Source organism: Galleria mellonella, unplaced genomic scaffold (assembly GCF_026898425.1).
Source record: "Galleria mellonella isolate WM207_F2 unplaced genomic scaffold, CSIRO_AGI_GalMel_v1 utg158, whole genome shotgun sequence".
Lineage (NCBI taxonomy): Eukaryota > Metazoa > Arthropoda > Insecta > Lepidoptera > Pyralidae > Galleria > Galleria mellonella.
Window position 1 is genome coordinate 2692801 of NW_026442003.1, and position 16821 is coordinate 2709621.

Consider the following 16821-nt stretch of genomic DNA (forward strand, 5'->3'; position numbering starts at 1 on the left):
TGAGTCCTCAGGAATGGCAACACATGGGGGGTATCATGGGCGAAACGGTATACCCTGTTATGTTCATGGTACTGCTCATGTCTATAGGCGACGGTTACCACTTTCCAAACTGTGTTTGCCAATCCGCTTGCCGAGCGTGCAACTACTGGCAAAATCCTCTAAGCAGAAGACTTCAGCAGCAGTGGACAGTTAAAGGCTGATGATAATGATCTAAGTTTTGTATTAAGGCAAGCGAATAATTTTCAAAATAACGAAGCGATTAAATGTATGTATAATTCTATAATTGTGATTAAACTCGAGGCGTTTGCCATTATCTGAAATCTTCGTGAAACTAACTTACAAAAAAATAACTTTACCAGAGGGAGACTTTGTACAAAAGTCGATTGCTTGGGTACCTCTGTCCCATTCATGTTTTTACCGTGAAGCAGCTGTGTTTGCATGGCTGTGTTTCGGTTTGAGGGGTGGGATATGGCGTGAATTTACTGGGTACAGAGGAATAACACATGAGTCCTCAGGAATGGCAACGCATGGGGGGTATCATGGGCGAAACAGTATACTCTGTTATGTCCACGGTACTGCTCATGTCTATAGGCGACGGTTACCACTTTCCATCAGGTGGGCCATCAGCTTGTTTGCCATTCTAAGTTGTATAATTGTATTTCAAGCACGGTGTCTACCCTTTTTCCCTCTTGACGTACCGTACTCAGTTTGTACTGGAAATGATTGGATACACTAGAGACGAATAGAGACATAACGATGGTCACTAACGTCTTTAAGGTTTTAAAGTGAAAGATTGAACATTCTGTCATATTGGTTAACGTAAACATTTTTATGCCAGATAAATATATTCGTGTTAGACGTCACGTGTTATTTGCCGTACCTAAGGCTAAAACAAATTTGCTCAATCACGTACTTTTCCTTATAGCATTTGTTTTGTTAATTAATATTTCGAATAGAGGTACTGATCTCTTTATATGTTGCAATATTTCCTATATATTTTTATGGGTGATAATGGAATGGTAACCCCACCCGCGCTATCGGTATACACCGGCGGGACACCAGTGAAAGATGATAGGTGAGGATGAAGCAGGTCAGTTAGCCCATCGTGACAAATTCAACAAGAATTGTTCACGATGGTTTCCAGGGAGAACCACGTGGATGTCGACCTGATATATGCCCATATTGCTAGCAATGGGGCTGTCAAACTCCATTGCTAACAATCCCTTTCCCCCCGATATTTCCTATTTGTTATTGTAAAATCTAAACCAATGTTGTTTATTGTAACATGTCGTATTGGGATATATCCTGTAAAGACATGGTAATATAAAATTAATATAAATAAATAAAATTTTAAATATTTATTGCACGTTTTCATTTAAAGTACAGATTCCACACTTGTTTCTGTGCCTTAAATAGTTTAATACATTTAAAAAAAAGTCGTTAAATTCAAATTTATAGAGAGCGTCTCGTGCCTAATAAAAAAAAAAAAAGCTCTCGTGGTCAATGAAAAAAGAACTCTCCAACGTTCCAAGCTCAGTTGGATAGTTGGCACTTCGAATGTTTTTAATGAATAGTCCGTAAGATATGACGCCAGTAGTTTAGGAGCGTTGGGAAGAATAATAACTATTAAGGACTCGTTGTCGATAGCCAGCAACCTGTTTCTTGATTTAACGATCGTAGAAATTTAGAGATTTGATTTTGTAACTGAGCGGACGACTTCGTAACTTTTAGATTTTTTTATTTTTATAACACAGGGGCCGAACTAGCATGTGGCTTACCTTACACTGCTTATTGCTGCCTTACATTAGGGAAATACAGGTGTGTTGCCGGTCAGGAAGGAGTATGCTATATACTTGAAGGATTTAATATTGTATCGGTTCTGAAATACTGCTCTGTTGGGAGTTGGTTTCGTACTTTGTTTTTTTTTTTAATGATAATGGAATGGTATTACTACCCACGTTATCACTGAGGTATGATAAGTGAGAATGAAGAGGCAGGTCAGTCACTCCATCGTGGTGAATACACCTGGAATTCAGCACGATGGTTTCCAGAGAGGACCACATGAAGGTCGATGTAACAGAGTATATTGCTAGCAATGGAACATGTAGTCTGCATTACTAACAATGTATGTTATTGTTGTTTTACTGGTTTCCTTCTGTCTATCAAGATGCAAGATTCATCAGAATCCTTCTGCAAGCGAGGTTAGTAACTGAATAATATAAATATCCTTAGTCACTACAATTATATTAAACTTAGTTTTTTTTATACAACTTAGAATGGCAAACAAGCTGACAGCCCACCTGATGGAAAGTGGTAACCGTCGCCTATATAGACACGAGCAGTACCATGGACATAACAGAGTATACTGTTTCGCCCGTGATACCCCCATGCGTTGCCATTCCTGAGGGCTCAGGTGTTATTCCTCTGTACCCTGTAAATTTACGCCATATCCCACCGTTCAAACCGAAACACAGCTATGCAGACACAACTGCTTCACGGTTGAAACACGAATGGGACAGAGGTGGCCAAGCAATCGACTTTTGTACAAAGTCTTCCTCTGGTAACTTAACTAAACTAACTTAACTTAGTATAAGATTGTCAATAAATTAATAGTTTCATGAAATTATCAAATTGAAATATTAATTTTAGAGACACGTCTAAAAAGTGGCTTCGCAGTATCGTCTTAACTACTATTTTGGAATACTTTCATGCGAATTAAAATGTAATTAACTAAATTGTAATTCACGCGAGGAAAGTAGGTTATATAGAAAAATAAAAATTCAAGCGCGTTCTATTAAATTTATACTGACTGGAGCCAGATATAATAGTGATACAGTAACGTCAAACCTGTTCAAATTACAGGCCGGTGTCGGTACGCGATAATCTGATGTCATTTGTGCGCTGCTCGAGTAAAAACTAGATGACACGGGTATTAAAAATAATAATTGTAATTCACTGGCGACTAACTGATGAGGTTTCTCAGCGCTCGTCTGTAATCTTATCAGCTCCTCGATAACTCAGTTGTTTTGTCCCCTACCGCCACCAACTGGGTGATTTTTTTTATGCAACTTAGAATGGCAAACAAGCTGACGGCCCATCTGATGGAAAGTGGTAACCGTCGCCTATAGACATGAGCAGTACCATGCACAGAACGGAGTATACTGTTTCGCCCATGATTCCCCCCATGCGTTGCCATTTCTGAGAACTCGGGAGTTATTCCTCTGTACCCTGTAAATTCACAATTCACCCTTCAAATCGAAACACAGCCATGCAAACGCAACTGTTTCACGGTAGAAATACGAATGGAACAGAGGTACTCAAGCAAAGGACTTTGTACTCGTACAAATTCTTCCTTTGGTGATTTTTTTATTAAGACAATAACGATCCTATGTGTGTGTGTGTGTGTATATATATATATATATATATATATATATATATATATATATATATATATATATATGTAGCTGGAGCAAACACTATACGTGTACAAAATTTAATTAAAATCGTTAGAGAAATTTCGGAGATTAGCGCGAACGAAAATCGTGACATGATAATTTATATGTTACTACCAACACACCGCGGCTTCGCATAGGTTTTTTTTTTTATAAAATAGAGCCAATTTTACTCGTTGATAATGGAATTTTTTACATATTAACAATAATGGATTTTATTCAACTAATAGTTTAAATAACTCTTGTGTTGCTTAAAAATCTTTCATCATCATCATTATCAGCTTTTAACTGTCCACTGCTGATCATAAGCCTTCCCCTTGGGAGGTTTCGCAAGTAGTTGCCACGCTTGGCAGGCAGATTGGCAACCGTAGTTAGACTTTGAAAATATCCTTATTATTATGAACTATATTTTTTATAGGATTTTATGCATACAAAACCACCACCCGGCATATAATGGACTTTCCGTTCCCGTGGGTGTCTTAAGAGGTGACTAAGGGAGGGCGAAGGATGGGCAGCAGCGTCCCTCTTTAAACTTCCCTAAAGCTCTAACTGCGGTTGCCAATCCGCCTGCAAAGCGTGCAACTAATATCAACGCTCTCCTTATGTCCAGCAATGGACAGTTAACGGTGGAAAATATAAAACTTGCCACCTTGGCCGATATGGCCCAGTGATAAATCCAGCACTGTTACACACAAACTCGCTGCAATATCTTAGTCCCCGGTAATGTCAACTCACGAGGGCAGTAGGCGGCACAGTTTCTGTGATTATAAGCCGACAACTTGTTTAATATTCTCAATAGTATAAATAGAACTGTAATATCAACACATTCCCACAAGTGCACCACGTGGCGTTTAGACGCAGCTGAGCCATAGATTGTACATTTCTGTATGTATGGATTAATAATATTAATACTTCACGCCAAATCACTTATTGGACAGATAAGACCAAGCGATAAAAGCCTCTATTCTTACTTTTATCTTTTGCAGCATCAAATTATATTTTTCGTGTCACAGACCCCGATTACTGAGGCTCCTGACCACTTCCTCATACAATATGTGATTTATCTGATCATGATGGTAATGAAATATCATTAGTAATTTATTATTGTAAATTAAATTAAGTTAGATTAGCATGAAAGTATTATATACATATCCGGCTCGAAGGATCAGCAAAAGTAAGATATATTGTGATAATATAATTACTTTATAACCGATTTGAGCGGGATGGGCAGCAGCGTTCTTCTTAAAACATCTCTAAAAGCCTAATTGCGGTTGCCAACCCGCCTGCCAAGCGTGGCAACTATTGGCAAAACTCCCTTATGGGGAAGGCTTATGTCCAGCAGTGAACAGTTAACGGTTGAAAGAATAAATCGATTTGAGCTAATGCGTTTAGGATATTTATAATTTATGTATTCTTTCTTTATTTGTTTGATTACCTGTACAAGTTAAATAATGTTATATCAAATATTAAGAAAGTAAGTAAAATATATTTAAATTAACGAAATAAGTACTGTTTTTATATGTTACCGAGAAGTCGATACAGTGAGTATTTACGGAAATATAATAGAATGCCTCATTTGCTATTGACAAAACCGAAAATTGTCGGCGGACAAAAAGGCATTCCTTCACAACGCCACCATATGATTTGAAGGGAATTCTCAGGAACAACCTTACCGTTGCAAACATAACGTTTACCATCAATAATGTAAATTTGCCTTAATTATTTACCTTATCTGTGTTGTTATAAGGATTTCTAATGGATCGCTTTGAAATTTAGGTCCTTTGCCATTCTATTGTAATAGCACAGGTTAGTTTTAATTTGATTTAGAATGTTATATCTTACGTCGAAGAGAACAAAGTCGAAACTCATTAATGGTGCTTCTTAATACCACCATATGATTGAACTCCGTATTGACTGTGTGAAAATTAAAGTCCTGCCGGCAGTTTTCAATTATTTCAGACTTACATGCGTTGATAATAAGAGCTATTATTGCAATGTTTGTGTGAGGATGTGTGCGTTAAAACAGGATTCGGGTGGCCATATGATTTTTGTATGACATTCCATTGATGACTTTCTTAAACAGTTTTCACCCTTATGCACTTCGAGATAAGTTCTGAAATGTATTATGTTGGCATGCGATCTAGTTAGCTGGTGGGGTAGACGGGTTGTATTGTGCGCCGGCGCATGTTTAGTTACCAGCTCTAAATCGAGAATCTTCTAAAAATGGTATTGTTTCAAATGTAACTGATTTGTCTTCGATTACGTTAATAGAATTCCACATATAAAATGTCGTAAATAATTGTTGTTAATGTTTTACATTAACAAGCTAAGATGCTGTAAAAGTAAAAGCTACATAATATTATTTTTTAGACAAAATTGATTAATTTTTTACAGGACTTTAATAAATGCTTATATAAATGCTATCAGATACATTAAAGATCATTTTAAAATATAACTAAATATAAATTAGTATTTATTTTAAGGATATTATTAATAATACTTTCAGTTTTTTTGTTGGTATTAAATTTAAAATAAAAAAGTGTTCTTAAGTAACACACAAACGTAAAACAAAATGGTTTATTCTAAAACGTGATAATTTTAAAAATATTACATTCTTTTTATAAAAAAAAAAAAACAGTATAATTACTGTGTCTAAAATAAACGAAAATATTTTTAAAAACAAAAAAAAATCAGTTTTAGTTATTTCAAAAACTACCATAGTAGTAGAAAATTTTCTAAGCTACCACTCCAGGACCACGGAGGTGACGGGAGTAGCGATGGGAACAACGGTTTTGAAAACAAGTCACAAAATTGTCAGTTGTTCGCCGGACTTCGCCGGTCGCGTCCCTCAGCGCTGGTCGTAAGCACGCGATAACTTTGAGAGAGATTTAAAAGACTGTATGAAAAATGGACTTGTGATTGTGTTAATTGATTTGTGCATTGGAACTTGCCAAAATGTGGAGCGAAAATAGTAAACATTGCGAGAGCAACTGCCAGTGTTCTGGGTGAGTTTTTAAATTGAAAAAAAAAAAAAGTTGTTGTTCTTAAATTATTAATCTGTCTATACGTTTTTAATTAAAAAATAATTGTAATGTTGGCAGATAGTAATTAATAATTGTTTATTTTTTTTAGTAGTTTTTAACTTTTTTTTTTTAAATGTTTGTTGTGTGTCAACGGAAATTAGTCGAAAACCTATGGTAAAAATTACAAAAAAAGTTGTTACAATGGATTATTTTTTGTTAATGTAATCAAAGAAAAATGAAAATTATTGTGAATATTTATAAATAATAATAAATTACATGCCTATGTACCTACTAGGTTATCTATCGAAGCTATGTTATTGTTCAACGAACTAAGTGTCTATTAAGTAGGTAAACAATTAAATTTGTCCGTTTACTTGTTTATATGTATGAGGTACCTAGCAATTTTATTTAATTGTGTAGGTACCTTAATGGCGGCTAGCATATTGAACTGTAGCCTTTTTTTACTAGACTTTTAAATAATAAATTAAGCATACATAAAAAAAAAAGTTATTTTAACATAGGTACACGTCACTATGGTCGTGCGAACTTTATCTGGCCTTGAATATGGCATAGAGAATATTGACCTTTTTTTTCAGATGTACGAATATATAGGCACACCTACCTATATTGTCTATGTGATGTTTCGAAAGAAAAAGCATTGAAAGTTTTTTTTTTTAATTCTGTTTCTAGTGAAAGGGACAGTAATTTGATTATGGTTACCTAACCATAGTCAACCCATGACGGATAAACGGTTATTTGTTTGTGAATTTAGATACCTTTTAAATACCTGCCTAGGTGGGTAAATACCTAAGTAAGTTTTTTTATATAGGTATGTTATTTAAAGGACAGTGATTTGGCTACTTCTAGATTTTTTTGGAAATTTTTTGTAATTCCGTCTGCGCTATCGCCATCGATAAAGGATGATAGGCGATGATGAAGTCAGGCCAGTAGCATAATGACCAACTCTCTAAGAATATGACCAGGGCGCAAAATATAATTCCCATGGAAAAATACAGGAATTCGCGTGAGAAATGTTGCCTGTTAGGTAGCTGGTTACTGAATTACTAGGTAAGCAGATAGGTGAGCAATTTATTATCAATGGCCATTCAGACATTAATGCATGCAGGAATACAACAATGTAACTGATACATGGCCACGAATATGAGATAGAAGCATTTGTGAATGAAACCGAGATAAGATTGTTCCTTGCAATATGGGGCACATCTATCTCCGACTAAGCAATTAAAATTAATTATTCAACAAGTTTAGACGTTAAAAAGTGGGGCGTGTTGATAACACTGTAGAATATACGCGTATATGGCGGTCACAGCACACGCTACATATATACAATGTTGCGTACCATAGACAACTGATATATTTTTGTAATCTTTCGAATGCAATTTTTTTTTAATCATTACTTTTCGTAAATTAAGAATAATTGGCTCGCCATCGATAGGGAATTCATCTTTATTTATTTATGTAAAGGAACACCGACAGCATATTGCATTATAACACATACGAGGTTTGTCCGGAAAGTACGTATAAAAGTTTTTAAAAATTTTATTTTACAATTATTCAGGTAAATCAATTTTATCCCCTTCAAAGTACTCCCCCTGTGACATAATGCACTTGTGCCAACGCCGTTTCCACTGTGAGAAGGCTCCTTGAAAGTCCTCTGGTTGTAGGTTTCTCAGCTGCCCCGTCGTAGCTTTTTTTATCTCATTTATGTCCCCCAAATGCCGCCCCCGAAGTACCAATTTGGTTTTTGGGAACAAGAAGAAGTCACACGGGGCCAAATCCGGCGAATAGGGGGGGTGTTCGGTCACCGTAATGGAATTTTTACTCAAAAACTCACGGAACGATCTTGGCGCAAATTTTTTTCATTTGAAGTTCGTTTCTTAGAATTTCGTGGACCACGGTTTTGCCCAAATTAAGCTCTTCAGCCACCTGTCTGACCGTTAAACGACGGTCCCCATTAACACAAGTTCGAATTCTTTCCACGTTTTCGTCGGAATGTGAAGTGGAAGGACGTCCTGAACGTGGGTCATCTTGAACGCTTTCTCGGCCCTCTCTGAATCTTTTTAGCCACTTGTGGACGGTTGGTTCCTTCACAGCATCATCCCCATAAACTGTTCTGAGATCGGCAAAAATTTCACGGCCATTCTTGCCGAGTTTCGAGAGAAACTTGATTACGACGCGCTGCTCTTCAACGGAAGCGGGCTCCATGCCGACGGGGTTTCGTTAAGAGGTAACTTCACAGATGGCGTGACAAGCCAGTTCGCACCGCACGGCGGTCAGACCAGAACTGAAGCATTGTTAGGGACATAAGGAAGGGGTCCTGCGCTTACCTGGCCTCCCCACTCCTCTTTCTCGCATTCCAGAACACTTTTATACGAACTTTCCGGACAGACCTCGTATAACAACCTAAATTATAATGGGGGGAACGGTTCTCCCAATTAATCATGATGGGCTAACTGGCCTGTTTTTATTCTCATCTGTCACCCTTCACTGGTGCTCCGCCAGTTTATTCCGTTAGCGCAGGCGGGGTTACCATACCATTTGCACCCATCAATGATAGATGAGAATGAAAACAGGCCAGTTAGCCCATCGTGATGAATTCATCAGGAATTAACCATGATAGTTTCCAGGGGGAACCGCGAGGAGGACGACCTGGTTGGGTATATTGCTAGCAATGGGATTCTCAGTCTCCATTACTAACAATCCCTTTCCCCCCGACTAAGCGGTGTTATTTTGCTTTTTAATAACCTACTTAATAAATAGGTTTTCGATTTGTCTGTATGCCTGCTTGCATGATGCCGAGTTCAAGGTTAAAACAAAAGGATTGTCTATTATCTCATATGTGGTAGAACCGGTATTAATGAAAATTACCTAGTTTTTTTTTTAATGGATGATAATGGAATGGTAACCCCGCCTGCGCTATCGGTATACACTGGCGGGGCACCAGTGAGGGGTGATAGGTGAGGATAAAAGCAGGTCAGTTGGTCCATGGTGACGAATGGAGACTTTGTACAAAAGTCTTGCTTGGGTACCTCTGTCCCATTCGTGTTTCAACCCTAAAGCAGTTGTGTTTGCATGGCTGTGTTTCGGTTTGAAGGGTGGGATATGGCGTGAATTTACAGGGTACGGAGGAATAACACCTGAGTCCTCGGGAATGGCAACGCATGGGGCGTATCATGGGCGAAACAGTATACTCTGTTATGTCCATGGTACTGCTCATGTCTGTAGGCGACGGTTACCACTTTCCATCAGGTGGGCGCCGTCAGCTTGTTTGCCATTCTAAGTTGTATAAAAAAATAAAATAATAAATCGGTCATGATACTTTCCAGGGGGAAATTGGTAATATGCAATTTGGTATACACGTATGTACGTGTACGTATGGGATGGAGAAATGATTGAACATATTCCGGTGACACGGACGAAGTCGCGGGTAAACGCTAGCTCAGGAATAAATTGTAAACGTCCTTCAACCTTTCCCCTGGTCATCCCCTATTTGTTGAACCGTGAAGAGCTTAAAGACATACGATTCGACCCCCCGTGGAAGTGTTCAATCAAATTTAAACTCAACACCTTCGGAATAAGGTTTAATTTATCGTAGCAGCAAATCTCTACAATAGCTTCACATAGGTATAAATCGGTCTCTATGTAAAATATGAAAATTGTCTGTCTGTCGTGGACTATGTTCTATAGGTTTCATACAAGCGCACAATTGTTTTTTTTTTTAATTTTTTAACGGGTGAATATTGAACGGTAACCCCGCCTGCACTGTCGGTGTACACTGGCGGGGCACCAGTGAGGGATGATAGGATGACGAAAATTTGTGGTTTCATAACAGTTTACACAGGGAGGAGGTCAAGCCGACCTCCTCTCCCCCCCCCCCCTTATGAAAACCATCGTAGTCGATTTCTGGTTAATTCGCCACAAGATGCCTATTGGCCGTTCATCCTTATGTTTCATCCACCGCTGGTTTCCCGCGACTACGTACTGTTAAGATAGGCGGGCACACCATTCCATTGCCATTTCTGGAGACTCGGATGTTGTTACTCTGTACCATATAAATTCACGCCATATCGCACCCTTAAACCGAAACACAGCCATGCAAACACAACTGCTTCACGGTAGAAACACGAATACGACAGAGGTGCCCAAGCAAACGACTTTTGTACAAAATCTCCCTCCGTCAAAATGCCATTATCATCTTCGAAGGTGGACTATAACCATTTTATAGCGTCGCGTGAATTAAATTCAGACATAAACGCGACACAATAGAGGTTTTTAGTCTAAAAACGGCCATAGACACCGTATTTATTGCTCTGCGGTTTGTCTATGGGCGGGGAGCCAACAATGCGCCCGTATCGTTTTGTCTATGCCTGCCCGTCTAACGTTTACGGCGTATCAATCGAAGTTTAATCTTTATGTTTTAAATAAATAGATGTTATTTTAGAATGAAATTGATACTTTCAAGACTTAGAAAAGATGGAGTTTCTTTATATCGGTTATATATATATATATATATTTATATATATATTTATTTATATATATATATATATATATATATATATAGATATATATATATATATATATATATATATTTGTTACCTCATAACTCCGTCGATTGTAAACCGATTTGGAAGGTTCTTTTTATTTGTATCTGAAATGATATGCTTACAGAAAGTTTACATAGAATTTTTATTAACACGCACGGACTTTTAACGACCATGTCATGTCTTTTTAGACATGGTACATTTAAATAAATACACATAATGTTAACAGAGATTTAAAAGATCAACTGTTGAGTTTCTCGCGGGCTCCTCTCAACAGATAACAACCTTCCGAAGCCTAATGTAGATTAAAAACAAATGACGCTTAAAAAATGCTTGTAAACGAGTGTGTTTGAATAAAGTTGTTTGTAATTTAATTAGAATCGGTATAAAATATGATGCCCACAGCCACTTTCTACCATCGTACGGCTCGCCATCGACAGGGAGTTCACCCTCATGTCCTACAGCCTCAATGGTCGCGTACTGCGCGGTTTCAGAGATGTTTCCTCCCACGAACACTCAGGTTGTGGAATGACCTCCCTGCCGAGGTTTTCCCCAGCATGGGGTTCTTCAAAAGGGGGGTAAAGAGGTTTCTTCAGGGTCGGCAACGCGCCCGTAATACCTCTGGTATTGCAGGTGTTCATAGGCTACGGTGACCACTTACCATCAGGTGGGCCGTATGCTTGTTTGCCACCTCAGTGGTATACAAAAAAAATAGTAGTTTAGTTTTTAAATCAAAATGGCTGTCGCACAATTTAAATCAGTTTTTTTGTGGAACGCAACCTCAAAAATTATTTCCTATATTCATTGCGTATATTTTGTTGACTTGTTTGTATTTTTATTAATTAGATAGGTAATAAACTGAATTCTAAATTGTCAAGGACAAAACTGTAACCCAGTTAGATAACGACCAACCCAATTTATGTTTAATACCCAAAAAAAAAAAACAGATAAACAAAGGCAATGTTCAAAATTAACCTTTTTACATACTTTGACAACTGTAGTTTTTTATAAAAAAAAGAAAATTTATAAACAATTGATAAAGAATAAAAAATACATAATATAGTTCAAGTGAACAGACGGCAATTTTATTTCCAATTAATATAATATAAATAATAATATATAATAACAAGAACCAGCACATTTTATAAATAGGCAATTCTCTACTTTTTTTTACCACAAACATTGAATCAGTTTTTATGTTTAAACACTTATAATCTTTTATATTTAAAAAAAAAATGTTATAAAAAATTGTGTTCCACTAAAAAAAACTTTAATTTTTGTAAAACCAGATATATTGATTTGAAAACTAAACAACTAATGGAGTTAAAAAAAACAATTGAATTTGAGAGTTCCATTCCATTCGTGTTTCAACCGTGAAGCAGTTGTGTTCGCATGGCTGTGTTTCGGTTTGAAGGGTGCGATATGGCAGTGAATTTACTGGGTACAGAGGAATAACACCTGAGTCCTCAGGAATGGCAACTTATGGTGGGTATCATGGGCGAAACAGTATACTCTGTTATGTCCATGGTTACTGCTCATGTCTATAGGCGACGGTTACCACTTTCCATCAGGTGGGCCGTCAACTTGTTTGCCATTCAAATGTTTAAAATGTCATTTAATAATAAACACACAAGTATTTAAACGAAAATCGTTCTCAATACATTTTTACAATATTAATTAGGATCTATGTAGTAAATTTAACAAAGCAAATGTAAATATTGATCGTGCGAACGACAAGGTCAGATGTCGCGGCGGTATGCAACTGTTTACGAACGCACGATATTGTCTATGGTTTAAAACAGAGACGGCAGCGTTCTTTCGCGCCCTCAGAGCGCTGGAATATGGCTGCTTTATTTATTATTTCTTGTAATTGTTCGTATCTATAATAAGTTTACTATTGTAATCTTGTGGAGGAAACAATAAAGAGTACCTATCTATCTATCTATTTACTTTGCTTATTTCTAATACAATAATAAAATTGCAGAATATTTGAAATTGTAATGCGAGTAAATTACATTTATATAATAATCACGTCTTATCCCAACCAGTCTGGAACAATATCTCAGACGGTTGGGATTCCGAGGCGGCTCACTCCCGGGAAAGATGCAGAAAGCGGTGCTCTTAGATTCTGCCCGCATTGTACGCCGGTTTCTCTCCCTGTGGCCCTGAACCCCGGCCGGCTGTGCTTCTGCCGGGGGTTAGTTTGCCATCTCCTCTCCTTAAGAGGGGAGATGTGATTTTTTGTAAAAAAAATAATAATAATTTATAATATGTAATGTTTTTGATATGTAGAATTTTTTAAAATTATATATTTATTTTAAATTTGTTTCTTTTTTCTCTGAACTTAACAATCACCAACATTATTCTTGTTTATTATTATTTTTTACAAATCTATCTTTTTTAACGCGCCACCTACCTACTTATGCTTTAATCCTTTCTACCCAAAGGTTGTCTGGAAGAGATTGCTTAGCAATAAGACCGCCTTTTGTACTTCACTATACGTATTGAAAATTGTTTTAACAAAACATGTTATGTTGGTGCAATAAAGTGTTAAATAAATAAATAAATAAATACCCTTGTTTAATTAATACATTAAGTCTGCACGCATACAATTGTAAGGCAATGCCAAAACAGATGCCAGAAAGCTCTGTCGCATGGCCTTTATTACGCTTGCTTGCTTGTTTAAAGTAAATAAATAATTAATTTCATTTAAAGGTAACATGAAAGAGTTTTTAAAATATCAAAATGTATACAAAGTTCCATTATTGAATGAATGAATTTATTTAATTTAACAATTTACATTTAAAAGTCTCATTAAAATCGGTCGAGCGGTTTTAGAGATTAACGTAAACGGATACCATGGTACTGTTTTTTTTTCTATATATTATGTACGTTAATGTATCCTTTATGTGCATGGTCAACGGGCATACGACCAATTTTAATAGAAAAACCGTATCCAGTATTAATTGTCAGACTAGACGCCGCGGTGGAAGCCGTACAAAGGCCGGCGCTTGCGTCTTGCGCATGCGGCTGTGTCGCTTGGATGCGCAGGCGCACCGCGCGTGACGCGCCGTTAACGTATAGTGTAACGTAAGTGATACGTTAGACGACATATGTACTTTCTGGTGTGTATGCTGAATGAATGAGATCTATTAGATATGGTGTTCTAATGGTTTGTAGCTAAGTTCAATGACCCGCGTATTGAAATGTTTTTACGTCATATATATATATATATATATATATATATATATATATATATATATATATATATATATATATATATATATAGTCGCCTCTTACGACACCAACTGGAGAGGAACCGGTGGTCCATTCTATGCCGGGACCACACAGCGAGCGTTCTCGATATGTACAGGCGGCATGATCCCGTAGCATGGCCAGGCTGATAGTTATGCATGTAATGCTCGAGATTTGGTCCACTGGATAAATCCATCTAGTGATTACATAATTTCCTAAAAAAAAGCTGTATTCACTTGAATTCCATGTACCTAGGGTCCATTTGACCTCATCATCACTTTCCATTAGTTTTCATCCAGTAGCGGTTGAGTTCATGCTCAAAATCGTTTAACAACCAAATGTCCTTTAATAGGTTTTCACTGGGGGCAGGAAGGGATTGTTAGTAATGGGGAGGTTAGTCCCCATTACTATCAATATACCCTATCAGGTCGACCTCCACGCATTTCCCCCTGGAAACCATCGTAAATATTCTATCGTGGTATTCGTCACGATGGGCTAACCGGCCTGCCTTTTCATCCTCACCTATCGTCTCTCACTGGTGCCCCGCCAGTGTATACCGATAGCGCAGCCGGGGTTACCATTCCATTATCATTCATTAAACAAAGAAAAACAGGTTTTCACTTTCCATCAGGTGAACCGTCCGATTGTTTGCCATTCTAGGTTGCATAAAATAAAAAAGAATCTCAAAATCTCCAGTCCAAGTAACGTGTCACGATTCAAACACCCAACAATGTCCGGATTATGCTCCTGCGCATGGATCGATACAAGTTCATTCAACCCACCAGATGCGTACTCACCCTCGCCTGTTCCTCGGCGCAATTATACGTTTTATAGCTAGGGTGGCGCGTGCGCAGTGCGGGGGACGCCTCGCTTCTGGTGATAAGTAGAACAGTTGGCTCCCACTACCCACCATAAAGGCGGAACAAAGTGACCCTAGTTGCTAAAAACCCATTTAAATATAGTCTGTAGGTCAGATCCGATTTCTTGGATGTCTGAGAAAGCTTATCATCAGGTGCTGCTGCGGTGACAGCTTATCACGAAGCGATTCCATAGATGAAGGTACACAGATCCAATTCTGCTGATTTACGGTTTTTTTTATGGGGGATAATGAAATGGTAACCCCGCCTGCGCTATCGGTATACGCTGGCGGGGCACCAGTGAGGGAAGATACAGGTCAATTGGTCCGTAGTGACAAATTCATAAAGAATAAACTGTGAACGCGCGGAGGTCGTCCTGATAGGGTACATTGCTAGCAATGGGCTTCTAATCTTCCCTTATGGAGGGAAAAGGATTGTTAGTAATGGGGTCTAACTAACCTGTTGCTAGCAATACACCCTATTAGGTCGAGCCCCACGCGGTTTCCCCTGGAAACCATCGTGATTAATTCTAGTTGAATTCGTCAGGATGGGCTAACTGACCTGCTTTCATCGTCACCTATCCCTCACTGGTGTCCCGCCAACGTATATCGATAGCGCAAGCGGGGTTACCATTCCATTATCATCCATTTAAAAAAAATCTTCCCTGGTCATACGGGTTGGGTTTTTTAGATTATAAAATATCTTACTACTTATATCTTTGAATACATATTTATTTATTTATTTATTCATTAGTACATATATGTGTACATGGCGGACTTAATGCTAGAAGCATTCTCTCCCAGTCAACAATAGGGAAGTGTCAGAATACTCGAATGGGGTACTAGTAATTATTGATATACATACATACTAAAATTACATATATAAACGAATAGATATATATGAATAACAAATATACTTACACATATATGATATATACTATATTATACACGAAATTGAGAATAATATAAAGCACTTACTGCTCGGATAAAGTAAAAAAAGTGACCATATTTTTTTTTAAAGACGATTTTGTCCGAAATGTTTTAATATTTTAAGAATACAACAGTAATTTATGTATGTCAAAAACATGTCTGCGGGACTATTGTGTATATGTTTGTAAAATTGTTTTGTGATTATACAGCACAAGTGCACATTTCAATACTGATTACTGTAATTTCGAAGCGAGCGCCATAATACGCGTAACTTTTATCTTTTATACCATTGTTATCGAAATTGTGGTTAAGATAGCTATGGGAAATTGCGTGTTGCCATTGCGAAGCGTTTACACGGTGATTTGGTGTAATACTGGCCGTAAAGGAATCGGTTTCCGGGGGAAATTAAGAAAAATAAGACTAAGAGAAAAAAAATGTTCCTGTTTTCGAATTTCAAAAGTGAATGATGAACGACCGGGTCTTGTTTATGGTCATTGTTTTTTTTTTTAAAGCTAAAAGTAGTGGTGTACGGCGTAAATGAGTTCGGATATTTTTGCAATAAATTTTTGTTTATCTAAGACAATATATTTGATATGAACGGTCCAAATCGATTGTCGAGGGGTGAATAAAAGGCACATGGCTTGATTGGGGCGTAATACCACCTGCTCGCATCTATTCGGATAGTCTGAATGGTTTATTGGAAAATAAAACTTGTTGCTTCCAATTAGATGTCCAATTTCATT

General features: G+C 37.4%; 1 protein-coding gene across 1 annotated transcript in view; it reads left to right on the forward strand.

Annotated features, from left to right (window-relative positions):
* The first annotated feature begins 6241 nt into the window (after positions 1-6241).
* LOC113519582 (M-phase inducer phosphatase-like) overlaps positions 6242-16821 on the forward strand; it is a 56978-nt gene continuing 46398 nt past the window's right edge. The window contains exon 1 of the mRNA XM_052892390.1: positions 6242-6457. Within this exon, the coding sequence (XP_052748350.1) occupies positions 6408-6457 (50 nt within the window). The 5' untranslated portion in view covers positions 6242-6407. The remainder of the gene's footprint in view (positions 6458-16821) is intronic.